This window comes from Capricornis sumatraensis, chromosome 1 (assembly GCF_032405125.1).
Source record: "Capricornis sumatraensis isolate serow.1 chromosome 1, serow.2, whole genome shotgun sequence".
Taxonomy (NCBI): Eukaryota; Metazoa; Chordata; class Mammalia; order Artiodactyla; family Bovidae; genus Capricornis; species Capricornis sumatraensis.
In genome coordinates this window covers 8,955,954-8,983,807 of record NC_091069.1, presented here as the reverse complement: position 1 = coordinate 8,983,807, position 27,854 = coordinate 8,955,954, and the positions used below count along the sequence as shown (strand labels likewise).

General features: G+C 51.2%; 1 protein-coding gene across 6 annotated transcripts in view; it reads left to right on the top strand.

The window, feature by feature from the left end:
• The window catches only part of RALGPS1 (Ral GEF with PH domain and SH3 binding motif 1), a 264,443-nt gene that overhangs the window by 203,071 nt on the left and 33,518 nt on the right, over positions 1-27,854 (top strand). For all 6 annotated transcript variants that reach the window (XM_068964492.1, XM_068964484.1, XM_068964475.1 and 3 more), the window contains exons 8-10: positions 11,207-11,344; positions 13,691-13,784; positions 18,227-18,294. In XM_068964492.1, coding sequence (XP_068820593.1) covers positions 11,207-11,344; positions 13,691-13,784; positions 18,227-18,294 — 300 coding nt within the window. The remainder of the gene's footprint in view (positions 1-11,206; positions 11,345-13,690; positions 13,785-18,226; positions 18,295-27,854) is intronic.

Below are 27,854 nucleotides of genomic sequence, written 5' to 3'. Positions count from 1 at the left end.
TTTTAGTTGATTTTCCTGGATTACTTAATTACATAACTGATATGATTAATTATATAGCCTAAAAGTAATGACAGTGTTTTGTGCGTCTTTAATATTTACGCCACATTTCTTTGTCTTATCTCATTGATTTGTTCATCCAAAATAGTGTTAAATGATAGCAGTCAGTTCAGTTCGGTCACTGAGTCATGTCCGACTCTTTGCACCCCATGAATCGCAGCACACCAGGCCTCCCTGTCCATCACCAACACCCGGAGTTCATTCAGACTCACGTCCATCGAGTCAGTGATGCCATCCAGCCATCTCATCCTCGGTCGTCCCCTTCTCCTCCTGCCCCCAATCCCTCCCAGCATCAGAGTCTTTTCCAATGAGTCAACTCTTCTCATGAGGTGGCCAAAGTACTGGAGTTTCAGCTTTAGCATCATTTCTTCCAAAGAAATCCCAGGACTGATCTCCTTCAGAATGGACTGGTTGGATCTCCTTGCAGTCCAAGGGACTCTCAAGAGTCTTCTCCAACACCACACTTCAAAAGCATCAATTCTCCGGTGCTCAGCTTTCTTTATAGTCCAACTCTCACATCCACACATGACCACAGGAAAAACCACACTTGACTAGACGGACCTTAGTCGGCAAAGTAATGTCTCTGCTTTTGAATATGCTATCTAGGTTGGTCATAACTTTTCTTCCAAGGAGTAAGCGTCTTTTAATTTCATGGCTGCAATCACCATCTGCAGTGATTTTGGAGGCCAAAAAAATAAAGTCTGACACTGTTTCCACTGTTTCCCCATCTATTTTCCATGAAGTGATGGGACCAGATGCCATGATCTTCATTTTCTGAATGTTGAGCTTTAGGCCAACTTTTTCGCTCTCCTCTTTCACTTTCATCAAGAGGCTTTTTAGTTCCTGTTCACTTTCTGCCATAAGGGTGGTGTCATCTGCATATCTGAGGTCATTGATATTTCTCCTGGCAATCTTGATTCCAGCTTGTGTTTCTTCCAGTCCAGCGTTTCTCATGATGTACTCTGCATGTAAGTTAAATAAGCAGGGTGACAATATACAGCCTTGACGTACTCCTTTTCCTATTTGAAACCAAGAATGCAAAGAAATAGAGAAACATGTTGTTCCATGTCCAGTACTAACTGTTGCTTCCTGACGTGCATGCAGATTTCTCAAGAGGCAGGTCAGGTGGTCTGGTATTCCCATCTCTTTCAGAATTTTCCACAGTTTATTGTGATCCATACAGTCAAAGGCTTTGGCATAGTCAATAAAGCAGAAATAGATCTTTTTCTGGAACTCTCTCACTTTTTCCATGATCCAGCAGATGTTGGCAATTTGATCTCTGGTTCCTCTGCCTTTTCTAAAACCAGCTTGAACATCAGGAAGTTCACGGTTCACATATTGCTGAAGCCTGGCTCGGAGAATTTTGAGCATTACTTTACTAGCATGTGAGATGAATGCAATTGTGCAGTAGTTTGAGCATTCTTTGCCATTATCTTTCTTTGGGATTGGAATGAAAACTGACCTTTTCCAGTCCTGTGGCCACTGCTGAGGTTTCCAAGTTTGCTGGCATATTGAGTGCAGCACTTTCACAGCATCATCTTTCAGGATTTGAAACAGCTCAACCGGAATTCCATCACCTCCACGAGCTTTGTTCGTAGTGATGCTTTCTAAGGCCCACTTGACTTCACATTCCAAGATGTCTGGCTCTAGATGACTGATCACACCATCGTGATTATCTGGGTTGTGAAGATCTTTTTTGTACAGTTCTTCCGTGTATTCTTGCCACCTCTTCTTAGTATCTTCTGCTTCTGTTAGGTCCATACCATTTCTGTCCTTTATGGAGCCCATCTTTGCATGAAATGTTCCCTTGGTATCTCTAATTTTCTTGAAGAGATCTCTAGTCTTTCCCATTCTGTTGTTTTCCTCTATTTCTTTGCATTGATCACTGAAGAAGGCTTTCTTATCTCTTCTTGCTATTCTCTGGAACTCTGCATTCAGATGCTTATATCTTTCCTTTTCTCCTTTGCTTTTCGCCTCTCTTCTTTTCACAGCTATTTGTAAGGCCTCCCCAGACAGCCATTGTGCTTTTTTGCATTTCTTTTCCATGGGGATCGTCTTGATCCCTGTCTCCTGTACAATGTCATGAACCTCATTCCATAGTTCATCAGGCACTCTGTCTATCAGATCTAGGCCCTTAAATCTATTTCTCACTTCCACTGTATAATCATAAGGGATTTGATTTAGGTCATACCTGAATGGTCTAGCAGTTTTCCCTACTTTCTTCAATTTGAGTCTGAATTTGGCAATAAGGAGTTCATGATCTGAGCCACAGTCAGCTCCTGGTCTTGTTTTTGTTGACTGTATAGAGCTTCTCCATCTTTGGCTGCAAAGAATATAATCAATCTGATTTCAGTGTTGACCGTCTGGTGATGTCCATGTGTAGAGTCTTCTCTTGTGTTGTTGGAAGACAGTGTTTGCTATGACCAGTGCATTTTCTTGGCAAAACTCTATTAGTCTTTGCCCTGCTTCATTCTGCATTCCAAGGCCAAATTTGCCTGTTACTCTAGGTGTTTCTTGACTTCCTACTTTTGCATTCCAGTCCCCTAAAATGAAAAGGACATCTTTTTTGGGTGTTAGTTCTAAGAGGTCTTGTAGGTCTTCATAGAACCGTTCAACTTCAGTTTCTTCAGCGTTACTGGTTGGGGCATAGACTTGGATTACTGTGATATTGAATGGTTTGCCTTGGAGACAAACAGAGATCATTCTGTCATTTTTGAGATTGCATCCAAGTACTGCTTTCAGACTCTTTTGTTGACCATGATGGCTACTCCATTTCTTCTGAGGGATTCCTGCCCGCAGTAGTAGATACAATGGTCATCTGAGTTAAATTCACCCATTCCAGTCTATTTTAGTTCGCTGATTCCTAGAATGTCGACGTTCACTCTTGCCATCTCTTGTTTGACCACTTCCAATTTGCCTTGATTCATGGACCTGACATTCCAGGTTCCTATGCAATATTGCTCTCTACAGCATCGGACCTTGCTTCTCTCACCAGTCACATCCACAGCTGGGTATTGTTTTTGCTTTGGCTCCATCCCTTCATTCTTTCTGGAGTTATTTCTCCACTGATCTCCAGTAGCGTGTTGGGCACCTACTGACCTGAGGAGTTCCTCTTTCAGTATCCTATCATTTTGCCTTTCATACTGTTCGTGGGGTTCTCAAGGCAAGAATACTGAAGTGGCTTGCCATTCCCTTTTCCAGTGGACCACATTCTGTCAGACCTCTCCACCATGACCTGCCCGTCTTGTGTTGCCCCGTGGGCATGGCTTAGTTTCATTGAGTTAGACAAGGCTGTGGTCCTAGTGTGATTAGACTGACTAGTTTTCTGTGAGTATGGTTTCAGTGTGTCTGCCCTCTGATGCCCTCTTGCAACACCTACCATCTTACTTGGGTTTCTCTTACCTTGGGCGTGGGGTATCTCTTCACGGCTGCTCCAGCAAAGCCGCTGCTCCTTACCTTGGACGAAGGGTATCTCCTCACCGCCGCCCTTCCTGACCTTCAACGTGGGATGGCTCCTCTAGGTCCTCCCCCCCCCCCGCAGCCACCGCTCCTTAGACGTGGGGTTGCTCCTCCCTTTGTGTTTCTACCGTGTATCTTTATCATATTAAGGAAGTCTGTTCCTAGCTCAGTGCTTTATCAGTAATAGATATTGAAATTATCAGCGACTTTTCAGCATCTCTCAAGATTACTTGTTGAAATATCATTGCAATCCTGTAGTAAACCTATTTGCTTTATTGTTCTTCGATATACTGCTAATTTGATTTGCTACTATTATTATTTAAAACACTGGTAAGTTGTACTTGCCAGTGTTTTATTTGGATCTTTATTAATGATATTGGCCTCTTTTTTTATTCCATCTCTGCCAGGTTTTGGTATCACGGTCATAGTCAAGCCATAAAAAGAACTGAAAATATTTCTGACTTTTCCTGTGCTCTGGAAATGTTTAAATAACATTCAGTTTTTCTTTCAAGGTTTAATGGATGGGTTCCATGAAGCCATTTGGATGCTGTACTTTTAAATCATGGTCTCTTTCCTAATCTTGTCAATATTTTTCTCTTTGGTTAGTTGAGGGGGTTTGCCTCTTCTTGAGGCAATTTTGCGGAAATAGATTTTCCTAGTAAGCAGACATTTCAACTACATGTTCAAATACATTGGCATGAAAGTTGCACATACTACTATTTTAACATCTCTTCCATATTTGAAATTATATCCCTTCTCACATCCCTATCATTGCACATCCGTTTTTTTCCTTTCTTTTTTTCCTCCATCATGCATACCAAATGATTATCGACTTTATTGACTTTTTCACAGAACCAACTTGCAGTTTTATTTATCACTCTACAGGACTTTTTAAAAAATTCGTTATTTCTGGTTTTATATTTTTAATTGCTTTCTTCTACTTTCTTTTGCTTTGTCTTGTTCTTCCTAGTTCTCTATAATGAACACTAAATTCATATTTTAATATTTCTTCATTATTAATAGAAGCATTTGAGACTATGAATTTTTATCTGAATTAGGTGATTTGACTGCATCCTGTCTGTAGACAGTTTGTGATTATAATTTCTTATGAATTATTTGGAGTGTTTCTTTTCCTTTCCCAAATGGTTCACTTTTAAATTTTGTTTCTACCCCCCCGGGGCAGGGGATGGAATGAAATTGCCTTACCATGTAAGTCACAAGTATGGAAGATATGGTTTCCACAAAGGAAAGGTGAAGGCTGTTCCCCAAAGAACTGGGGACAGGTGTTAGGCAGACAGACATGCCAGTTTCTTCTCTACTGCCGATAGAGTTGCTAGAGGATTAAATTAGATAGTACATGTAGTTTACTTAGCACTGTGTCCAGTACAGAACCAACTGAGTAATAACCACCAGGATAATGCCCTCTGTCCTGCCCTCCTTTACTGCTGGTCAGAATCCCAGCACATGGCAAGCAGTCACGCAGCTCTCCAGGAGAACCTTTGCAAACAGCAGGTCATCCCATTGTCCCTGTAGACCACCAGGTAGTCCCCAGGGCAGGGGGAGGCCGTGGTTGTGCCCTCACTGGACCTCGAGCCACAGGTAATTCTGCGTGGGCTGCAAGGCTGTGCTCACATGCCTTTGTGATTCGCAAGCCCCAACACCAAGAAAAGCACACGAGGCCACACACTCCTCTAAGAAACATGGTCTCTGACCACCTGACACGAACTGCTGGCCCTACCCCCTTTCTGCAGACCTGGGAAACATCTGTCTTCATGTCAGCCAGCTTCCAACACCTTTCACTTGAGGAATATTCTTTCCATGAGGATTTGTTCTGAAGTCCATGTTTTACAGGGTTGATACTAATTAGTGGGCCCCAATTAACACTCAGAGCCTTCTCCATCAGACAGGGATCCTGAGCCGCCCGCTGAGATCTCCTTCTGCAGTTGATGGCATCGCTTTGGGCTCTCTTTAAAAAAAAAAACAACCCCAAAACCCTAATGAGCTGCTGCTCTGTTATTTCATTTGAAATTTATCAGGACAGTTTATGTGATCAAACCACGGAAGTATAGTTCCGGGTGCCAGCACTCTTCATTTCTGAAGTTTGAAAGTGTGCTTTTCAAAGCAGAACAGGAGAACATGGAAAAAAGTCTTTCATCTGAAACTTTGAAAGAGAGAAAATGGAAAGCATAAGATGGAAATGTGGCATATTTTTATGCTGCGGAGGGTTTTTTTTTTTTCCCCTCAACACAGCAGAATTTTCCTCATTAAATAGATAGCTGTGTGAGAAAAACCAAAACCAGACTCGGGATGGAAGTGAGACGGGTGGCGATGGAAGGAACAAGAGAGCAGTGACTTTCTGGGCTGGTGGTGAAGCCCGGTGCCAGCCGCGGGCTTTGGCTCTGGGAGGCTGGGAGCGCCCAGCTCCGAGCAGGCTCCACGCCACCGAGCCTGGTGTCCGTCAGCCTGAGAGAAGGGTCTGTTCAGGAGAGCACCTCCTTTGTCCGCATGACACCCCTGCTTCAGGGCTGGGGCGTCTTGTGGACACCCCTGGTGGGGGAGCCTGGATTCACCGTCAGGAAGAAGGTTTGGCTACACGCCCCTGGGGTTGGGACCAGTCCAGCCGGGGAGACGTCCGCAGGAGAGCCAGCCAAGGGCTCTTCACCCCCGGCCCCCAGGGCCGTCTGCCTCACCACGGCAGGCTGGTTGGCACCCCTGTTGCAGCCACCGCAGTGTCACCAGGCCCTGGGTGGGGCATGGCAGAGGGAACAGAACATGTTCTGGGTAGCTGTGCATCTCCCAGGAGGTCGAGTCTGCAGACAGGCAAGCCACAGGGTGGATACTGGCTGCCAGCGGCGTCCTTGGGTGGGCGGCAGGCCACAGGAGGGGTCTTCACAGTGCCAGCTCTGACTCTGGGACCCTCATCCCTGTGCCAGCCAGTGCCTCCCAGCTTTCAGCATCCATGTCCCAAAGCTTTATGGGGTCAGGTGGGCCTGAATTCAGATCCCGACTCCCACCATTTGTAAGCTGTGTGGTCTTGGACAAGTCACTTTTACTCTCAAAGCTTCCGTTCCCTTATCTGTAAAATGAAGAAATGAGAACACCTATTGTGCCCTGCCAGCTGCTGTGAGGTTGCAGTGGAACAAGCAAAGCCAGCCCTTTCCTGTCACAGATGGTGGCTGTTACCCTTGCAGTTGTCCCTCCAGCGCGTCTGCACCTCCCAGGGGTGGCTAGCCTCCCCCGCCTCGGCACCGTTCAGCCTCGTGGCCGCCAGGGCCAGTGGCTGACCCAGTAACTGTCCATCTTAACAAGGTCAACAACACAGTGTCCTCTGCCGCCGTAATGCTGTGTAAATAGGAAAGGAGCTGAGACGGCCCAGCTGTGCTGTCCCAGTCGAGACAAAAGCTCCCAGAGCTGGCCGTCTGAGGTGGGTGGCCACACGTGGTCAGCATCTGGGCGCCATCCATGGTTTATGGCAAATCTGGCTGGGCGCATCTCACCCACTCCAAGTGGGGCCTTGCTCAGCTTCAAGGGCACCTCAGTGGTCCAACCCTGAGCTGAGAGGCTCTGAGAGCCACTGTCATTGCCCCCAGTCACCGTCAGGGAGGTGGAAAGGCTTCCCTGAGGCCACCCAGCTGGTTGGTGGCAGGGCCAGGCTTCCCAGTCTCCTGGCTCCGAGCCTCACACTCTCCCATTTCCACCACAGCTGCATGTCACGTGGCAGAGTTGGCTGGGCCCTCAGCCCATGGGGGGGCCACTGGCGATGGGACCTGGGACAGACATGCCACCACGGGAGGAGGTGGACAACACAGCCGCCTTGTAGCGGTCAGTCCTCCTGGAGAATGTTGACCCCAAAGGGGGATACTGGGCAGGGAGAGCCATGGCCGGGTTGCCTCTGGGTTCAGCTGTGCCCCATCCCACCTCGCCTGCTGCCAGGCTCCAGAGAACCCGGGCTGGGGTCAGAGAAGGACTGACAGTATAGCCACCTGCACCGACTGATGTGTGTTCGAATCCTGCCTCTGCCACTTCCCAGCTGTGTGGCCTCAGACAAGCAGTGCCGCGCTCTCAGCTCGTTTCTTCCTCCATAGAAATAAAGTGAGTGAAGCAAAGTTGCTCAGTTGTGTCTGACTCTTTGCGACCTCTGGACTGTAGCCTACCAGCCTCCTCCATCCGCGGGATCTTCCAGGCAAGAGTACTGGAGTGGGTTGCCATTTCCTTCTCCAGGGGATCTTCCCGACCCAGGGATCGAACCCAGGTCTCCCACTTTGCAGGCAGATGCTTTATCATCTAAGCCACCAGGGAAAGATATAAATAAAGCCTCCCTGAAAACAGAATGGTTATTACAAATCAACCAACAGGGCTAAGCTCTTAGTTTAGGAGCTGGCACATAGTGAGTGCTCAGAGTCAGATTATAATCATCACTTGACTCCCAGTGTCTCTTTCTTAGCTCCCAAATGAGGATAAGAATGTACTTCATAAGGTTATCTTGTGGACTGAAGTAGGCCTGCATCCAGCTGATGTTCACCAGGCAGCTCCTGTGTGCTCTGTTCCAGCTCCTGGGCCTTGAGCTCGTGGAGCAAGACATTTCCTCTTCGGAAAGGTTTACATAAAGTCTGAAGCGGGTATCAGACAGCAGATACAGGAACAGTCCCAATAAGTATCTAATTGCAGTGAGCACTGGCCCAGTCCAAGTGGGAGGGACTATTCTGATGATTTCATCACAGTTTAGGCTTTTAAATATCGCCAGTTATGGACTGATGACAATACTGAGAATTTTCCTGAACTTACGCAGTATTAACTGTAGATTTCCTGCTTTGGAAGCAGTTTCTTTTGTGGGAGTGATGAGCCGTTTAGACGCAGACTCTTGTCAGGTGGTGCTGAGGTTTGGGGTCTGGCCAGGGGGCTTCCTTTGGGAGGTCCTCTCTATCCTCACATGTGGTGGCCTCGGCCTGGACTCTTAGGTTGGGGGAACAGATATGTTTCATGGAGTGGGGTGATGAATGACTGTACAGTGGGGTTTGCCCTTATGAAGTAATGGGCTCTCCATGCCCCCAGGGAACAGGCAGGGGCTGCGGGGGAGATGCTATTCAGCTTCTCCTCACCTCTGTTTGGAGAGCCAGGACCTGAGAGGACACAGAGAAGCCAGCCCTGGTCCTCACAGGGCGGCAGAGGGCAAGCCTTCCGCGTGAGGGTGTTATTCAAGAAAAGATGACTAATTCCATGACCAGTGAGTGAGTTGGAACAGGCGCTGGAGCCAGAGAGACCTGGGTTCGAATCCAACACACTCCTGAGGCCTTAGGCCAGTTTCTTAATCTCCCTGAACTTTACTTTGCTACTCAACCCTCATCATGGGGTCGTTGGGAGGATCACAGGAGATGAGGAGGTTCCCGTCTTGTAGCAGATTCCTAGGAAGCATCGTTCCTCTCCCGTCTCCCATATCCTGCTCCTTGAGGCCCCTGCTCCTGAGCCGAGGTTCACTCTGTGGCTCAGAGCCAGTGGGTTTGGTCTGCACAGCATGTCCCTTATCCCCTCATCTCCTGCTCAGCACTAGGGGACTCTCTCTGCTGAATTTTCCAGGATCGCCATTGCTGAATCCTTGGGGAGGTGACCAAGTTAGATTTTCAAACGGGAAGAGGAAAAACACAATCAAGAGAAATCATGAACCTGTGGAGTTAAACCTTCTGAACTCGGAGCTTCGATACAAGGGAGATGATTTCTACTTTTTTTAAATTTTGAAAACATGGTGCCACTAGAAAGAAAGGAAGTGGAAAGACTCCTAGGAGAAGTACTAGCATATGTTTCTGTGATTTAACAGTTTCCCGTAAAAAACGTGTAGCTATTTTAAAAGCAGACGAGTGACTCATGGTATGCAGCAGTCCACTGTGATGGCAGGAAGCACGTTCTCTGGGGAGGCAGGCTTGGGTTCAGCTCCCACCCCTGTCGCTTACCAGCTGTGTGACCTGGAGCAAGTTACACATGCTCTCTGCACTTCCTTTTCCTCCTCTGTGAAATGGGTTTTATAAAGACAAATGACAGGGTGCGTGTGAAAATCAGCGCAGTGCTGTCCAGCCATGCAGGAACCCCACACCTTGCCTATTAATTGCCTGGCTAGTTACATTTGTTGTAACTCTTAGCAGTTTAATAGGAAACTTCTAAGGCTATAAATTTTCCTCTGGTTACCACTTTGGTCTAATCTCATAAATTTTGTTACCTAGTGTTCTTACTGTTGTTGCACAGTCTTTGCGTAGACTTTTAATTTCAGATTTCTCCTTTTTTCTGTGAGAGTTCCTTATGAGTGTGTGTTTAACAAATGGTTAGAACTTTTCGATATTTATTATTAAATCCTAGATGTAAGGTCAAAGAGAATATAATATGACATTTATTTTTTGGAACTTATTGAGCTTTTTTTTTTTAATAGACTAGCATATAATCAGTGTGTGTAAGCATTCCATGAGTATTTTAAAATAATTGTCTTTTTATTTATATAACACCAAGCTTTTAATTGTTACTTACATTCATATAGAACACATCCATACATATATCTATAGATACATGTATATGTATATATTTTTGTATGTACATACATATGTGCACACACACACACACACACACATTCTAGAAAAGACACACCAAAAGCCACCTCCACAGTTGTGGCTTTGTTGAATCCATTTCTGATTTTTGGCGCTTTTTTGCTTTGCATATTTTGGTGCAGTATTGCTTTGTGCATAGAAGATAGTAATCATTAGATCTTCTCAATCGCCCATGCCTTTAATTAATATCAGCCATTCCTCTTTGCCTTGTTCAGTGTTTTCTGCCTTCAGTTCTGCTTTGCATCACTACTCGTGCTTTTCACCAGTGTTATGGGTTTAGGGGCAGTACTCTGGAGGGGGCTGCTGGAAGGCCATGCCACCCGTTGTCCACGCACACCTCGAGATTCTGAAGTGTGGCCCTCAGCAAGCCAGTCAGCTGCACCACGCTGCACAGCCAGTCCTCTTCCCCCATCTCTGGTTAGTCAGCTTGTCCTGAATTCCCCTTGGGGTGATGCCATGAGGCTGTGCTGAGGCTCCCTACTGGCCTATCACAGCAATGTTTTTACATCACGTGTTATTTTCTTATTAAGCACCCTTAGCAGGAGAATTCTCTGTCTAGCCTTACTTCTTTGTACCAAGGACTATTGCTTTTTTGATTTCTTCTTTTGTTCCTTTATTTCTGATTTGGGGTGTGTGTGTGTGTGTGTGTGTGTGTGTGTGTGCGTGCATATAAGGAAAGATAGATAAACAAATAGACAAACAGTTACGTGAATAAATGAAAACCTGAATTCAAGCAGTGTTCTCATGGGTATGACACCTTAGACCTATTAAACTGCAGTGGTTGATAAAACACAAGTATTCATTCATCCCTTTCATGTCCTGTTATTTTCCAGCTGGGTTACAGGGAATAACCCTTGTTGCTGGAAGAGTGTACGAACCCAAAATGCTAAAATCTTGCCAGCATTCATTTTGGTTGGTGCTCAGATGTTTGATTTACAGTTGAGTAGTTTATGTGAACAGTTAGTAGTCGGGATTGGAATTGAAGTCCAAATCATATCGCAGTTTTCCATAAGTCACCGTGTACCTTCTAGCAGAGCAGTTCTGTTTTGTGCCGTTCTGCTTAATGAACACCTTCCATCATTAAATATCTTCTTTGGTTTTAGGCATCTATCTTCTGGATTTAATCTACATAGATTCTGCGTATCCTGCCTCAGGCAGCATCATGGAAAACGAGCAAAGATCCAATCAGATGAACAATATTCTCCGAATAATTGCTGACTTACAAGTTTCCTGCAGCTATGGTTAGTCCCCCTGGTTGGTGGGATTGTGAAATCTTTTGGGTGCAGCACGTTATCAGTGAGAAAGTTCTGGAGACCAGGTAGTCCCCGCCCAAGGCTCCTCATTTTGATATCCTGAGCATCGAATGCATGCTGGACCCATTGCCAGCATGTTGATCTTCAAAAACTGTGCAGACTAGACGCCACCATCCCTGTATCACAGGTGGGGAAACCGGGGCTGCACACACTGCGGTCTCCTCTCTAAGGGCACACGCCTAGTCAGTGGCAGAGCCAGGTCTTCCATCCATGAAGAGCTCTGTGGGCAGCTCCTGGGTGGCTCTCCTCCAAGCAGACTCTGGCACTCAGGCTCCTCTGTCACGTGGCTCCACCACATCCCACGGTGCCGAGTCCTCCACGGAACTCTGCATCCAGCTGGCAGATGCAGAAGAAGAGAGAATCGTATAAGAATGGGACTTCTGGGTCAGACTTGCACATGGCACTCTTTGCGTCTGTCCAGGGGAAGGTAGGAATGCAACGTAGCTGTGGGCCTAGAGGGAAAAGAGTGTTGACTTGGTCAACAACTAGCCAGGCTCTGCCACAGGTGACCAGATCCAAAGGGTGGCCCTGATGATGTGCATCTGAGATGGATGGAGGAGATATTGTTGAAGACGCCGATGGGCCAGCCACGTGGACACTGGGGGATGGGCTCAGCCAGAAGTCAGGTACCCAGGTCCTCCAGGAATGGGCCTGAGTGACCTGGGCGCCACATGGCAGAAGTCACAGGGAAGAGGGGAAGGGTGGTACAGCTGTGGTAATTTGTCTCCGTGGAACAGAGCTTCACAGGAGGGGGAGGAGTCGAAGTCAGGAAGCAGCAAAATAGGAGAAGAGACCAACCCTACCTCCATCACACGGGGTGGGAGAAGCCAGCTGCCTTCACGTGGGAAGGCCACTGTGGGGGCGGGGCACAAAACCCAAAGGTCCGCTCAGGAGTACCCCTTCAACAAACACTGCGGGGCGGGGGAGTGGCAGGCCCACACTTGAAGACCAGCTCTCCTGCGCAGAGAGCAGGAAGGGGTCTGAATTCCCTGGGCCCTTTCCGCTCCCTGGGGCCTCAGCACTGGTCATGCTGGCCAGCAGAGCAATTATAGGCTCGGCTCCAGGGTCAGAAAGATGCGGCTTCATGTCTCAGCCCTGCTTCTTGAAAAGTCTGTCTCCTCTGAGGCTTTCTCATCAGTGACAACAGGGGCGGGGTGTGTGCCAGGGCCTCGCCCCAGCGTTTGATCAGAGCTCAGGAAACGCTCACTCTTACTGCTGTTCTGTGTCCCTGTATCTTCCCCCTCATCAGCATTGTGAAGCTGTGAAATGGGGGTTCTTATCCCCATTTCAGAGACCGGAACACTGAGGCCCTAGAGAAACTGAATGACCCGCTGAGGATCTCACGGTTACTGGGCAGAGTCATCAGAGGCTCATCTTGGCACCCAGATGCACTGCCAACCCCCCACCCCCGCCCCAGGAAAGCAGCGGCCCTTCCCACCCGCTTTTCCGCTCCTCCTCAAGGCCTCCTCCACTGCCTCCACCTCCCTCCTCAACCAGTTCTGTCCCAACCAGTGGAGAATGGCAGAGAGGATCAGGGAGCGTGTGGGGACCCCTCAGAAAGAGTGCAGTAACCATGACAGTCTGAGGATCAGCCCAGGACAGAGTCAGACAGCGCGATGCGGCCGAGGCCACAGGTGACTCGGGTCAAAACTTCTCAGTGGAGAGACCTTGCAAGTTATTGTGGCTTCCTCCTCCGTGCATCTTATTCCTGGAAATGAGTCAGGTGCAAAGGTTGAGGCCAGATGGCTTCTAGAAATCACCCGGGGCAGAGCCTGGCACAGAGCAGGTGTTCAAGCATCGAGGCCCCTCCCCATCTTCTCAGGGTGCAGCAGCCAGGCTCTCAGGCTGTGCCCAAGTCTGGGTTTGGGTTGCTCACCAGGCTGAACAGGATCTATTCATTCTTGTCACACGGAGCCGGTGGGGTGGGTGAGGGAGACTGGTCCAGTTATTCCAGTGGAAACCTGTTTGAGGGCACACATCTGGCTCTGGTCTGTTCTGGAGGCCATCTTTCCCCACCACACCCCCCACCAAGACCCATCTTTGCTCAGCCAAGGAACCATGGTGACCTTGGGGTGTGGGGTCTGTGGCCCAGCCATCTAGGGGGCATGCCTCGAGGGTCCACTCTGTGCCCAGTGCCCAGGCCAGGCCTGGCCCAAGGGCTCATCACCAACTGTTGAAAGACTGCCTAGATGTCTCAGTCCCGTCTCGTGTGGGGCCGAGACAGGGAGAGACAAAGACGGGGAGAGACTGAAGCCTCTGGGTCTTCTCTTGCAGACCACCTCACCACCCTGCCCCACGTGCAGAAGTACCTGAAGTCCGTGCGCTACATCGAAGAGCTGCAGAAGTTCGTGGAGGATGACAACTACAAGTGAGTGCCTGCCCCCCCTGGCCTCCCGGGCAGCAGCGCCCGCGCCCGCCCCAGCGCGTGAGTGCTCAGCCTCGGGCCCGCAGAGCCCACAGCGGGGCTGCCGAGCGTCTCCTCCCACCCCAGTCGCCCCCATCGGCCCCTCTGGACAGAGGACGGTGTTCCGTCAGCTTCGCGGCGCGACTTTTTCCAGTGGGGAGGGTAAAATTGGGGCTCCACAGTGGTGTGTGGTGCAGGCTTCATGCTCCAGGTTCTCATGACGGACTCCCCACTCAGAGCACTGAGCGGAAGGGCAGCTTTCTAGACTCATCTCCGGGCTGCCAAACAGAATTCTCGAGAGCCTGTTCACGGACGAGGCAGCTCCCTGGGGCCCCCACTTGTTGCTGGACTCTCGCCACCTGGCGCTGGTGGCGGCTCCGTCTCCATCCCACACAGCACGTATAGAATACACCCAGTTCCCATAAAGACCCCGGTGGGCCCTCTGGCCTCATCTCCAGTTCTGTCTTCATCTGTGGCAGCTGGGAATTTATCCAGCATTTCTATGTAATTAGAGGGAGAAGGAGGACTTTTCATGTTGAGTCTGTCCACCATACTTTTTTTTTTCCTGCTGAGTTGTTATTGGAGTATAGTACCTTTACACGTCCCCCATATGGATTGGACATCTTCTTGACTCATTTTGAGCTTGAGGTCAACTCAGAACCTCAGGGCTTCTCGCACGGCCTATTATCAAGGCTAGTCTTGGACATCATGTAATTGATCTATTTCCCCCCCTAGACGCCGGCTTTGCATGTGTTCTTTTAAATCTTTTCTTATTGGTTGCTTCCAGTAAAGCGTGCATAATCTCTCTGAATCCTGCTCTCCAATATATTGTGTAATCTTTTCCAGTTTTACATTTTAAAATGTGGTCAGCTTGATGATTTGCTCTTCATCTAAGTTGTTGGAAACTGTGGCCACTAGGGATACCTTCAGGTTACCCATTTTCATTCACCAAGACCTTGGGAATGGCTGTTGAAGTAACACCACCCTCACCAGCTCTGTGGTAGTGGATTTCAGCCCTGACCGTGGGCCAGAGATACCTAGGAAGCCTTCTAGCCACCCACAGGTCTGGGATGGGGCCTGGAAATCTGTATTTGTTTCCAAAGCTCCCCACATGGTCCTCCTAATGCTTGACTGTCTTTAGAAATATAGAGGTGATACCTTTAGTTGTTATTGTACAATATTTTGCTAGAATAGAATGTAATACATTTTGATCTGTTACATAAAGGTAACAACAATAGATCAGGGCCAGAGATGACCATTCAAATTATGTTTGCCACAAATTGCTCATTGTCACTTACAAAGCATTTGCTGTTCCTGAAAAGAGTACCCTGGAGTGGGAAATTATTCCCAGTTAAGTTCTGGGATAACATTTTCCATTCGTGTGCCAATAATTTTATTAAAAAGACAGTAGTTTTTCATTAACACTAATATACTTTAAGGAGAAAAATGGTCCATAAATACTTCTGACTGTGAGCTAATCCTTGGACAAGCTGCAAATTGTGAGTAATTACGCCTTCCATTCTGAAGGACAGTGAACACCCCTAGCACTTAATGCCTGGATTTCACAAAGGCCTTTTGTTGTGGTCCAAATGGGCACACCCAGGGAGAAAGGCTGTGTTCTTGTCCCGGGCCCAGACCAATGAGGGGGTCCCTTCCTAGGAGGGCCCTGGATTGGAGTGACAAAGGATGCCCAGGGCTTGTGACTCTGCTGGAGGGACCCACACCCCATGGCCCAGTGCACACCCAGCGGCTCGATCCCCACCTCCGAGGACGCAGGCTTCCTCTTACCTTGAAGACACTGTGCCAAGGAGCCCAGCCAGTGTTTTGTTTTCCTCAGTCTTCCGTCTATTTTACTTTATTTAAGAAAAATTACCCAAATTCCTGCCACTTAAAAAGCATGACTGTTGGCATGAAATAAGCGTTATTCTGGGCCTCCTTCTGTGCATAGAAAGTGCATATATACACATAGAGAAGGATGGATAGACGGATGGATGCAAGAATAGAATTTATTGAAATTGGATTATACTGCACTTGCTATTTTTTAATTAAAACAACTTCAATTTTATTTTAACCAGAAAAAGGAACTGAAATGAAACATAAGGAATTGCTGCTCTTCAGATAAACATTTCTCCACAATAGATACTATTCCCTAAAAGAGCCTTCTAAGATGAACAGAAGAGGTCAGCAAGAACATGACGAGGTTGAAGTCCCTAAGTTCTGTTTTAACTGGATTTCCATGGTGAGCAGGGCCCATTGACTCGGGTCATAAAAGATGAGCTCGTTAGCAAGCTCCACCCGCCTCCTTCACCTCCCCTGCGCCACCTTCCAACTCCTCCTTGGTTATCTTCTTGTTTCTCCAAGTTTGTAACACACACATCATGTTCAGGAGTCATGATTCCTACTCTTTAGGAATCGTTTTAGTTAAACATTTTCAGTTCTTACCACCTGTCGCGTCTCCATTCCTGGAGTCTTTATTTTAACTCAGTCCCTTATTTAGCTGGGTTTCATCGTGAAGCAGGTTGGCTCAAGTCCCCCACACTCTGATGCATGTCTTTCGTGGAAACATCTGCCTCTAACTTGCTGGGCTCCTTGGTTTCCCTCCCGCAGGACACAGAGAACCTGCTCCACTGCCGTCTGGCGCTGGGTGCTGCTATAGACAAGTCTCAAGCCAGTCTAGATTTTTCCTCTTGTAAGTGACTTGTTTTCTCTACCTCGTGGGAAGAATTCCTTAAAGTTCAAAAGTCTCGCAAGGGGACTGCCTCCTAGTGGAGCTTTCCCTGGAACGGCATATGCTCTTTCTTCATCACAGAGGAATTCTCTTGGTTTCTATCTTCGACCACTTCTTCTGAACCATTTTTTGGCTTTTCTCTCTCCGGCATTCCAGGAATCCATACACTGGCTGCTATCTGCCTTTCATGTCCATCAGTTTCTTTATAATGGCTGTAATCTCCATCTCTTTCATCCTCAGTCACTGGGGTTGATCTGTTTCTCCTCTGGTATCCCTTCAGTCCTCTCGTTTCTACCCTTGGTTTGTTCCCTGGGGTCTCCAGTCTCCCCTTTCATCTTTTGTGTTCCCATCTCATTTTTCAGGTTTGGTTCTATACAACCCATAGTCTCAAACACGTGGGGGGATTTCCCTGTGTCCCCTGGGGCTGCCCTCTGGGCCGAGCAATCTGGACAGTGCTCTCTTCCTCCCTCTGTCCCCTTTCTCTGTGAGGATGTTTGAGTTGGCTCCACTGTTTCTTTCGGTCTTGCTCCCATGTGAGAGGCCTCCTCTGGCTAGTCCACAGCTCTGATGGAAGGAGGCGCCGTCTGGTTCTGCTGCGCTGTGTGGAATGGGCTGGTTTTCCTTCCGCTGTGCCGAGAGGCACAGGGGTTCTCAGTCTCTGCCCTCTGTGCCGCCTGGAGGTATGCAAGGCTCCGGCTCCTTGGAGGCAAGGAGCAAGCCATCTGTTCTAGAGAAGGGGACTCTGTTAAAAGGCCTTCATCAGTGTTTCCTCCATCTAATAGGGGGCTGAATCCCATTCCAGAAAGGGATATCCTCAGGTTTCAGATGATGCACCCCCACCCCCGCCGCACCATGGAGCCTTCATTTCCATCAGAGCATCCCCCACGCCATCCACCCACCACCCCATCCGTGTCTATCTCAAATCTGGAGCCACTCAGACCCCCTGAGAAGTCCAAGGTCAGGATGGGAGCTGGGCCATGTGATGGCTCTTGTTCAGCTGCACAATCCACTTTTTCTTTCCCTGGCTACAAGTTCTTGAAGTTCATGCCCCCTCCCTTGTTAAGTAGCAGCTGGGGAGCTCTTTTACTCCTGAGTGTTTGTAATTGTTTATTGGTCTTGTTGGGTGAGGGAAACTCTGACATCCAGCTTCACTCTGTCATTTTCAGCCAGAAGTTTCTTAATCAATGCTTTAAAGAAAAACAGTAATAACTACTATGTCATGCCTCTCTGGAGGCATCTGAGAATGTAGTGTAGTGATTAAACCCCCTGGCTTGGGGTCAGACAGCCCCGATCCCCTGCTTGGCCAGTTGTTAGCCCTGCACATCTGGGGAGAGCTGTGTAACCTCGCTGCTCCTCACTTCTTGCATCTACAGGATGGGGATGGTGTTCCTAGTTCACAGTGTTGTCTTGAGCAGGAACACATCTGTGCCCGGGAATGAGGGGCCACGATTACACTATTTACTGTGTCTTCCCTAGCCATCATTTCTTGGTCATGGAAATCCCCTGGGGACCTTGGAAAGCTGTGTCTGTGATCTGGAGCAGACCTCAGGGCACTGCTGGCTCCGTGCCGAATAGCCCTTAGCAGCAGTCCAGTTTCCCAGTTCCCAGCTTGCACACGCCCGGTTCCCCCTCTGACAGCCTGGAGCCCATCTAATTCTTTGAAAATCTTTGTTTTCAGACTGTCACTCCGAATTGAACCAGGAAGCAGCTCCCCGAGACTAGTCTCTTCCAAGGAAGATCTTGCAGGTATCGTAGCCTCTCGGGTGGGGGCAGACTCGCCAATGGCCCAGACGTGGCTGCCAGGGTTGGCCTTGCCTGTGGAGCCAAAGACCAGAGTCCAGTTTGCTGGCTGGCAGCCTCAGCGTCCCTGCTCACAGCTGCCTTCCCCCACCCCCCACAGCCTGCCCAGGCTTCTGATCACACTGGGTTCCTGTAGGACACCTCTGGGCTGGGGCTCCCTGGGAGAGTCTGAGACCCAACAGAGGCAAGATCAGAGCCCAAGCTGGCGGCCTGCACTCAGTGGAGAAACCTAGGACACTCTCCAGGTCAGCTGGATGCTTGTCATCAGGCCTCCCGCCCAGGCTCAGGGTAACAAGCCCCAGAGGGGTGCACGGGATGCCTGGGGCGTTTGGTCCCACCACACACAGAGGGCTCACCTTCCTGGGGCATTGGTTTTATTCCCATATTTGGGATGCACATGGCGTCCCGTAGAGATAAGAGGCCCAGGCTTTGATGTCAGACTCGAGCTGTGCTGCTTCCAGCTCCATCACCGTACCTCTCCGATCCTCAGGGGCCTCATCCACAAAGTGGAGGTGGAACCAGCTCTCACCTGGAGGGCTGGGCCACCCACGCTTTTAAAGCACTCTGCCCACCTGTACGTGGTGTCAGCTGCTTCAGAGTTGTCTCTGTGACAGTTTCCTTTTGGTCGTTGTTCAGTCGCTAAGTCGTGTCCGACTCTTGCTAGGGCTGCTCTCTGCTGCTGTTCCGGGCAGGATCAGATTGCAGGCTGAGGTCCAATTGTACTTCCTCCTCCTGGTTTGAGCTTATGTGACACTCACCTGGGTGCCAGGCCACTGCAGTCTTGGTCAGGCAACTTTACACCCTCTGGGCCTCAGTTTCCTTACCCATAAGAGGGGGATAATAAGCCTCCCATCCCAGAGTCGCTGGAATATAAATGATACACGCAGGGCATGCAGTGTAGAGTCTGACAGGCAGTGAGTGTTTGGTGAGGAGGTGGCTGTCTCAGGCTGCTGCCTGGTGTCATGACCCCTGCCCCTGACCTGTTGACCTGCTAACCAACCACCCACTCCCCTTTCTGGAGCCAGGCTGGTGCAGCGGTGCTGCTGTGTCAGAACCCTGGGGCCGTAGGAGGCTATGTCACAGCCTCTCACTGGCCCCGCCAGGCAAGGCCTCTGCCCTGACTCCGGGGTTTCCTCCAGGGGCCTTACCTTTCCTAGCCTCTTCCGGCTCCAGTGTGTAGGCTGGACCCTGCCCCTAGCCCACCCCCAGGGTCCCACGGTAACTTACCAGAGAGATGGAGACGCTGGTTGATCCACACAGCTTGGGGATGCTGCTGTCTACACCTCAAGAGACAGAGTCCTGGCCTAAACTTGATCCTCACAGGGTTCCATAAGCCCAGTAGGAAACTGTCTCCCACGGTCTCCTCTCACGTCCACTGCCTTCCACACATGGCAGGTGACCCACCAGCAGTGACCAGAGAGAAGTTTCTAGCGCTGGTCTCATCTCTGCCTTCTTGTTTTAGAACCTTCTCCCACTTAGTCAGCCGTGTTCCTTCCCGATGCTCACGTTTACCCGACCGTGGGTAGGGGTGGATGGGATCCATCAGAGTGGTGTAGGAATGCTAATCACTCAAGGCTCTTTGTTCTGGAGGGAATCCCAGGGTTCTGGAGCAGAGAGTGGGCTTGGATACAGAGGGTTCTGCCCTTCCGTCTCCTGATCATTCTGAATAAGAGGTGCCTGCACCCTGTCCGGTTAGCACACCTGAACAGGATGACTGCATCTCAGGCCTTCCCCAGGTGCCATCAGGTCCCCATGGCCCGACGAGCTGGAGGATTTATCTGTCTCCCAGTGCCCCAGGTGGAGACAGGAGCCAGGCACAGAAAACTTAACACTGCTTCTGGGGGCCTCCAGAAGCAGACCATTTCCCGAGCGCTGGGTCAGGAAAGGAGGGGCTCCGTTCACTTTTTAAAAATACGATGTTATGTCTCTTTGGCTGCACTGGGTCTTAGTTGTAGCACATGGGATCTTTAGTTGCAGCATGTGGGATCTAGTTCCCTGACCAGAGATCAAACCCGGGCCCCCTGCACCGGGCACATGGAGACTTAGTCACGGGACCACTGGGGAAGGGCCTGCATTCACTTTTGAGCCCTGCCTAGGATGGAAACTGCTACCAGGGCCGGGATCCGGCCCCAGGTCCAGCCTCCTCAAGGTTCAGCCCTACCCTCCTTCCATCCCATCCCCCCTCAACCCCACCTGGCTCCGGGGTTTATTGGCCTTATTGGCCGTGTGAAACCAGAAGCCAGCCAGTTAACTAACCCCCAGCATCAGTCAGAGTCCTGGCAGGAAACAGAATTGCCCCCAGATGACTCACCGGAAGAGGGTTAATGAAGGTGAAATGGGAATAGGAATAAATACTTTACACAAGGACAGCAGGGTCCCCAGCACCTCTAGGCTGAAGGACTTGGGGGAGAAAAACTGTTACCAACTCCAACAAGTGCTGAGTCGCAGAGGACGGGGTCAGCTCTGCAGGAATTGTGGTAGCCAAGGGTAAAGGAGGAGGAAAGGCGGAGCCAAATTGCCCTGCCCTCTCTCCTCTGCCCTGCCACCGTATCTGCAGCTGGAGCCTCCCGTCAGCCAAACCCAGCTGGAAGCCTGGGGTGAGGGAGCCAAGAGATGCCTCTTGGGTCCAGCCTCCCAAGGGCACCAAGCAGGGTGAAGGACTCATCTGAAGGGTCGGACAGAACACCCTGTGTACCCACCGAGCCTTGATTTCTCCATCTGTAAAGTGGGCATAGTAATACCTCCCTCAGAGAGTGGTTGTGAGAATTTATTAAGATCACGTGTGCCTGACACAGAGCACACCTTCATCAACTGTAACTTTATTAGGATGATGTTATTACTGGCAGTGTTATGATTCTGCCTCTGTCGGTGAGTCAGCACTCGGGTTTGGGGAAATCTTTCTTCCTCTCTCTCCTCCTGCTCCCCGACCATGTCAGGCCCCCTGTTACACTGGGGAATGGCACACGTGGCTCTGATGCAGGCCGCTCTGGTTTGTATCCGAGCACAGCCACACAGTCGTGGACACATTGGCTACTTGCTCGCTATGGCAGCAGAGTTGAGGTTGAGACAGAGACCCTGAGGTCTGCAAACCTAATCCACTACCTGCTGGTTTCCAGAGCCTGCTGACCTTGCATTACACCCTTTTGCAGCTCTCCGTGCTTCAGGGCACTTCCCTTGTGGAAGCTAGACAGCTTTCTGTGCTTCTCTGTCCCGTGTCTGCCTTTCCCAGGCCTGGAATTCCTGGAGCCCCGCATGTGGGGTGCTTGGTCTCTGGGCTCCCAGCTGGGTCTGTGGGCACCTGGTTCTCCTGCTGCCTGCTGACTCCACACTCCTCCCAGCAAAGTGCTGAGGCCAGCAGACCCTGGTACCCAGGCGCGTCTGCAGCTGACTTTCCACAGCTCCAGCCTGGAAGCAGGGTATTAAGGTTTTCATGGACCATCAGAGGGCCCAGAAGTGTCTGGAAGGCTTTAGATGCACTCAGGGATCCTGGCTTCCCAGCCTCGGCTTCCAGACAGCAGAGGGGACCTGCGGGGTCCCTTGCAAGCGGGACAAAGGGCAGCTCCAGGGAGGTCTTCCATGTCTGGCAGTTAGATGGGGCTGCGTGGCAAGAGCCCGACCAGACCAGGGACAGGAATGTGCCTCTTGCAGTCCCAGGAATGGGAGGAACGCAGCCTCCCTCGGCTCCTCAGGAGGGGGCTGGGGCTACAGTCCCGGGCTCTTTCCAGCCAGCAGGCACCCCACACCTGCCGAGGAAAGGCCCCAGGAGTCTGTTCACTGGAGGCTTCACATGCCAGGGGCCGGCTGTGAGCCAGTCCCCCTGAGGAGCCTGGAGAAGACCTGCCCCCGTGGGCTTCATTCTTGCCTTAGCTGGGGAGGCGGGCAGCAGACAGTGTGAGGAACTGATTGGGGCGGTGAGGGGAACAGCAGCCCCAGGAGGCCAGTGTGAGCTGCCTGACCCCGCTCTGTGGCTACACTCGCTCCCCCTCTCAGCTCACCGGCCCTGCCTGGGAGACACAGGCTCTGTGTCAGACGCAGCCCTTCTGTGAGGTCTCTGGGGCCTTGGTTGGTGTCAAGGTGGTCCCCTGAGCTGCAGCTGCACCCTGCGTCCCTCCGATGCCCCCACACCCCCCCTCTCCACTGCCCGGGGAAGAGCCGTGCCAGCAGCTCCACACCAGCAGATGGACAGACTGTGAGAAAGGAAGTGGAGAAACCTTCCCAGTTTCTGGTCTGGGGAGGAAAAAGGCCAGGAATGCCACGTTTTCCATTTCCCCCCATATGTAATGTTTAGCTTATATAAATGAACTAATATTTTCCTGGAGAGCAAAAATCGTAAAGAACATTGACCCCGAGAGAGGGCAGTTGGTGCTGTGTGTGCCTTGGAACCAGTGAAGACATTTCCAGATCTCGTGAGCCCCGCCTCCGTGTGGCTGAACCAGCTGACAGGTTTTCTCTGAGATTCCTTGGCAGCAAAGCAAGTCCATGGAGAAGCTCAGGCTGGCTGCAGGTTCCTATACCTTCAGGACTGCTCGCCAACACACCTTTCTGTCTTCCTTCTGTTGCCCAGTGGTTAAAAGCCAGGCAGATCTTGGAGTCGGGCTGACCTGAGTGCAGGGCCAGCTCCAGCGCTTCCTAGCTCTGGGACTTTGGGTGATCGGCGTGGTCCCTCTGAGCCTCGGTGTTCTTATTGGTGAAATGGGAAGAGGAATAACTAAATACTTTGGAGAAGGAAATGGCAACCCACTGCAGTATTCTTGCCTGGAGAATCCCATGGACAGAGGAGTCTGGCTGGCTACAGTCCACGGGGTCGCAAAAGTCGGACGCAACTTAGCGACTAAAGCGCCATAAATACTTCATGCAGCCTTACCTCATGGACTGTGGCTGGGCCAGAGAAACCCTTAGACGGTGCCTGGCACACACTTACCACTCAGGAATGTTCGCTCCTGGCCCTCACAGATGGGCTCTGATGCTGACCAGATGGAGGGGCAGCATGGCATGGCCAATGGAGCACTGGACGGGGGCGCCAGAGGGTCCTCACCTCAGCTCCAGCTCACATTCAGCAGCTGTACCAGGCACTCTGGCAACATAACCCGCCACCCCAGGACCCAGTGGCACAAAGCGGCCATGTTACTACAGGCACAGACTTTCGGGCCAGGAGGCTGGACAGGGCACAGCCAGGGTGGCTTGTCTCTGCTCCATGACAACTAGGGTCTCAGTGGGAAAGACGGGAAGGCTGAGAGGGACTGGATGTTGGGGCTGGAACCGTCGGGACGTGCGTGGTGCTGGCTGTCAGCTGGGGTGGAACCCAAAGGTTGCATGGTATTGCCCTCCAAGAGCAGAGGTCCTCAAAGCATCATGCCGTCTGCATGACCGACCTCGGAAATCACTTAACCTCACTTCTGCCATGCTCTGTAGGTCAGTTCAGTTCAGTCGCTCAGTCGTGTCCAACTCTAACCCCATGGACTGCAGCACGCCAGGCCTCCCTGTCCATCACCAACTCCCGGAGTTCACTCAAACTCATGTCCATCGGGTCGATGATGCCATCCAGCCATCTCATCCTCTGTCATCCTCTTCTCTCACCTTCAATTTCCCAGCATCAGGGTCTTTTCCAATGAGTCAGCGAAGGTAGCCCAAGTCTTGGAGTTTCAGCTTCAGCATCAGTTCTTCGAGTGAATATTCAGGACTGGTCTCCTTTAGGATGGACTGGTTGGATCTCCTTGCACAGTCCAAGGGACTCTCAAGAGTCTTCTCCAACACCACAGTTCAGAAGCCTCAATTCTTTGGCGCTCAGCTTTCTTTCTGTCGGTCAAGGCAGTCTCAAAGGCCTGCCAGGCCCAAGGAGAGGGCAGGGAGACTGAGCCCTCAAAGAGAGTGTCAGGATTTGTGGACCTGTGTTAAAACCAACCACACCAGCTGGTTCACAGGTAGGGAAACAGGTTAAGGGTAGTCATAGCTGACACATATTGAGTGAGTACTCTCTGCCGGGCACACTCTAACCCACCCCATGTGCTTCCCTGGTGAATCTCCATCTGCCTTGGGAGGTAGGTATACCTGCCCTGTAGGCGAAGGCACTGGGCTGCTTGCTCCCCCCATCTCACGCCTGGAGGAAGGGGCAGAGCCAGTTGCTAAGCCCAGGGGTCTGGACTGGTTGTCGCCTGTACCCAGCACAGGGAGGAAGCAGGATGCACCAGAGGGCCCCGGAGTTCCCTGGGCTCCCCATCATCGGTGCAGTGCAGGAAGCACCCTGCCCTGGGTGACCACCTTGGCGCACCCGTGACGTTGCCACACTGAGTGGCGTGCTGTCCCGGCGTGGTCCTCAGAAGGCTGAGTCTGTGTAAGAGTAGATTCTAAACATGCTTTGGCATTGCCTCTCCTCCCCTTGCCCTGTCAGGGACCTCCCGCTTGGCTGCAGAGTGGGGGTGTTGCCATCCCCCATTCTGGACTTCTCTCTACCTTCCTTGGCAGGCTAACCTCAGGGTCTGGTTGCCAAGAATGGTGTGCGCTCAGTGCCGACTCCAGGTGCTGTTTCCTCTCACAGGCACTTTCCTGGGTTTTCCGGCGACCCCACAACCCCCTGACCTGAGCAAATGGAGATCTTTTCCGGGGCGTGGTGGGGGGGCACTGCATGGGCCCTCAGCCGGTGCCCACCACGTTTCTTACTGCTTGAAGTCCTCTCCAGCCCTCAGCTCCATTCACAGGGACCACCTTGGTCCATGAGAGGCCACACCTGTCCTGGTCCGGATGAATCTGTGAATGTAGCTAACCCTGGTGTGGCCACAGCCGTGTGGACTCTAGGCCTGAGGGAGGCACTCAGAGTCCCCAGGTCTCCCAGCTGCTGGAGACATATAGCAAGTTCCTTGAGTGGCCTGGAGACCCCTCACTGTGGTTGAGAAGAGTGAGAGAGCACCCCCATGGGTGAGGGCAGTGACCCCCCTCTTTCTGCCCTCATATTCTCAGAGTGGGTAGAGGACCCTAGGTGAGGGACTCAAGGGACAGGGAACCAGTTTTTGCTGGCTCCCTCTGGAGTTCACGTCTGCTCTGTCCTTGCAGTCTCCCATCCTAGTGGCCCTTTAAGGACAAGGCCAAGCAGAGGAACCAAGACTCAAAGCTGCTGCCCTGCTGCAGCCGGGAACTTGGGCCTCTGGCTGCGAGAAGAAAGCGTCCAGGCCTCACTGCAGTTGAAAGGTGATCGGATGTCATATTTCAGAAGGAAATGAACCGGGGCAAACCGAGTGACATGTGAGATAGAGCCTGGCTCGCAGTAAGGACCCATAAGAGTTGCATGTATGAGAAACAAAGAACACGTGTGAACGTGAAAGTCACCGGCTCCCAGGCTCCACCAGGAACCCTGGCCAGAGAAGGCTTTCAACACAAACAGGCTTTCCTCTGCAGAGGGGTCCCCAGGGCCCAGAGCGCTCTGGCAGACCCAATGAGAGCCCCAGTGTGGGAACAAAATGAAATGGAGAATGAATGAATTGATACGGGGAGACACAGAACCCCTTGCAGTTGGGAGGGATGTGGGCCCCGCGCCCCAGACACTCAGGCTGGTGCTCTCAAAGCTCCAGATCGTGGCAGTGGTGATCCTGGCCTCCAGGGATGATGCGCAGGCTCAGACCCCGAGGAGAATGGACCCCGGCTCCCCGCTCAGCCCGGGGCCATGGCTGGATGGAACGCGAGTCTTATGACTCCAGATTGAGTCGTTTCCCTCCGACACAGCTGCCTCCCATTAATCTCCGATGTGCGAGACTTGGAGCGTAGCCCGTGAGCTGCGGCCGGGCTGCCAGGTTGCTTGAATCGGGCAGCGCTAACCCGGGGCAGGACCGCTCCGATGCTGCCGGGACCCGTGGGAACGAGGCTCCCCGATCCGGGTGCGTGTCCTCCTCAGCAGAGCTGTGGGCTCCATGCCGGTGCTTTCGGCCCATGCTGCTGGCGCTCCAGCTGCCGACCCAGCCCTGTGCTGGGCACGGGGACACGATCCCTGCCTCCTGTGGTGGGGGGTGGGGAAGGACAGTCAGCAGGAAATCACACACAGCTACTTAGCTTCAGATGAACGGGTGCCATGAAGACCGGGCGTGGGTCACGTGCACCCAGAACGATGGGGTGTCACCCTCTTTGTGAGAACTCCCACCCTCGGGGCCGTGAATTCTGCACCACACCGGACCCTGTATCTCAGTGAGGGTCTAATTTAACCCCTGAGGATGGGAGGGGCCTCCAGTTCTTTCCCTCCATTTCTTTCTCTTCCAAGAGAAACATACAGAAGGAACAGGAGGCACTGGGGACATTTCAGACCTGTCTCCTGTGACCCCAGTGGGTGGGCAGAAGAGGCTCGTGGCCCCCGCAGTGTCCTGGTGCTGGCTGCCCGGCCAAGGCTGCCTCTGAGAAGAGAAAGTGACAGCTGAGACGGAGGCTGCCGAGGTCAGAGTAGTGTGTGGCTTCTGAGCCGCTTTACTTTAGAATTACAAACGGAGCACAGGGCCACTGTTGCCCACCGCTCACCAGCTCCTCACCCCAGCAAGCTCCTTAACCCTTCTGACTGCAGGTGCCACATCGTAACGTTGAGATGCCGCCATCAGGGCCGGCGAGGCAGTGTTACTTTGACGCTGACATCAGTTCCTCTGTCCAAAAGATTTAGCCCAGTCTCTGGCCCCTGGTAGATGCTCAGTGAGTGTCACCCATTACCATCGCCAGCCCTGGCACAGTTGTGATAATTATCCAATTGATGTAGTTCCTGCCATTGCCATATTTCTTTATTTTTTCTTATCAAAGGAGGTGTCTTTCCTGGGTGTAATTATCCGGATGCTTGTCTCTGTGCCCACTTGACTGTGACTTCGCGAAGGCAGAGCGTCAGCTCTCTAATTCAGAGTGCCTGGGCCGCACCCCCCGGCTGTTGTTAGAAAGGAGAGAGGCCACCGCTCTCTCCTTTCCTCCTCACCAGGGTACTGCCAGGCCGGCTTAGTGCCCCTGTCTTGCAGACGTACAATTCATGCTCAGAGGCACAAGGTAACTCGCCCAAAGTCACTCAGCTGGGAGGTGGCAGGTACCAGTGGGAGCTCAGGCCTGTCTGCCTTTGGGTCCCACGTTCTTTGCTGTTGCCATTCATCATCCTTCCTGCCCACTCCAGAGCCATTGTTAGAAGGCTCTGTGTTCTTTTCTCTTCCAACCAGTGAGTGGTCTGCTGGGCAGCATGTTGGTTTCTTGAGAGAAGTGTAATGAAAACCAGATTTCGTTCATGATATCTTGTTCCCCAATGACTGTCAGTTCTCATATGTTCCAATAAAACTGCTGAAGAAACAGCCACTTAAAGATTATTCATGGAAAAATTATGCTGAGGAAAAATAGAGCAATCCTCTGAGATAGTCAAGCCGCGTGGTCAGTTTTTCCAGCTGCTTGTGCCATATCGGGCCAGGCAGTGGGGACCACACTCTGCTAAGGCAGGCCAGAGCCCCAGCCCATTATCACCGCCCCCGCCCCCGCCCCAAGGACACGGAGGAACAAACTTGTCAGCACCC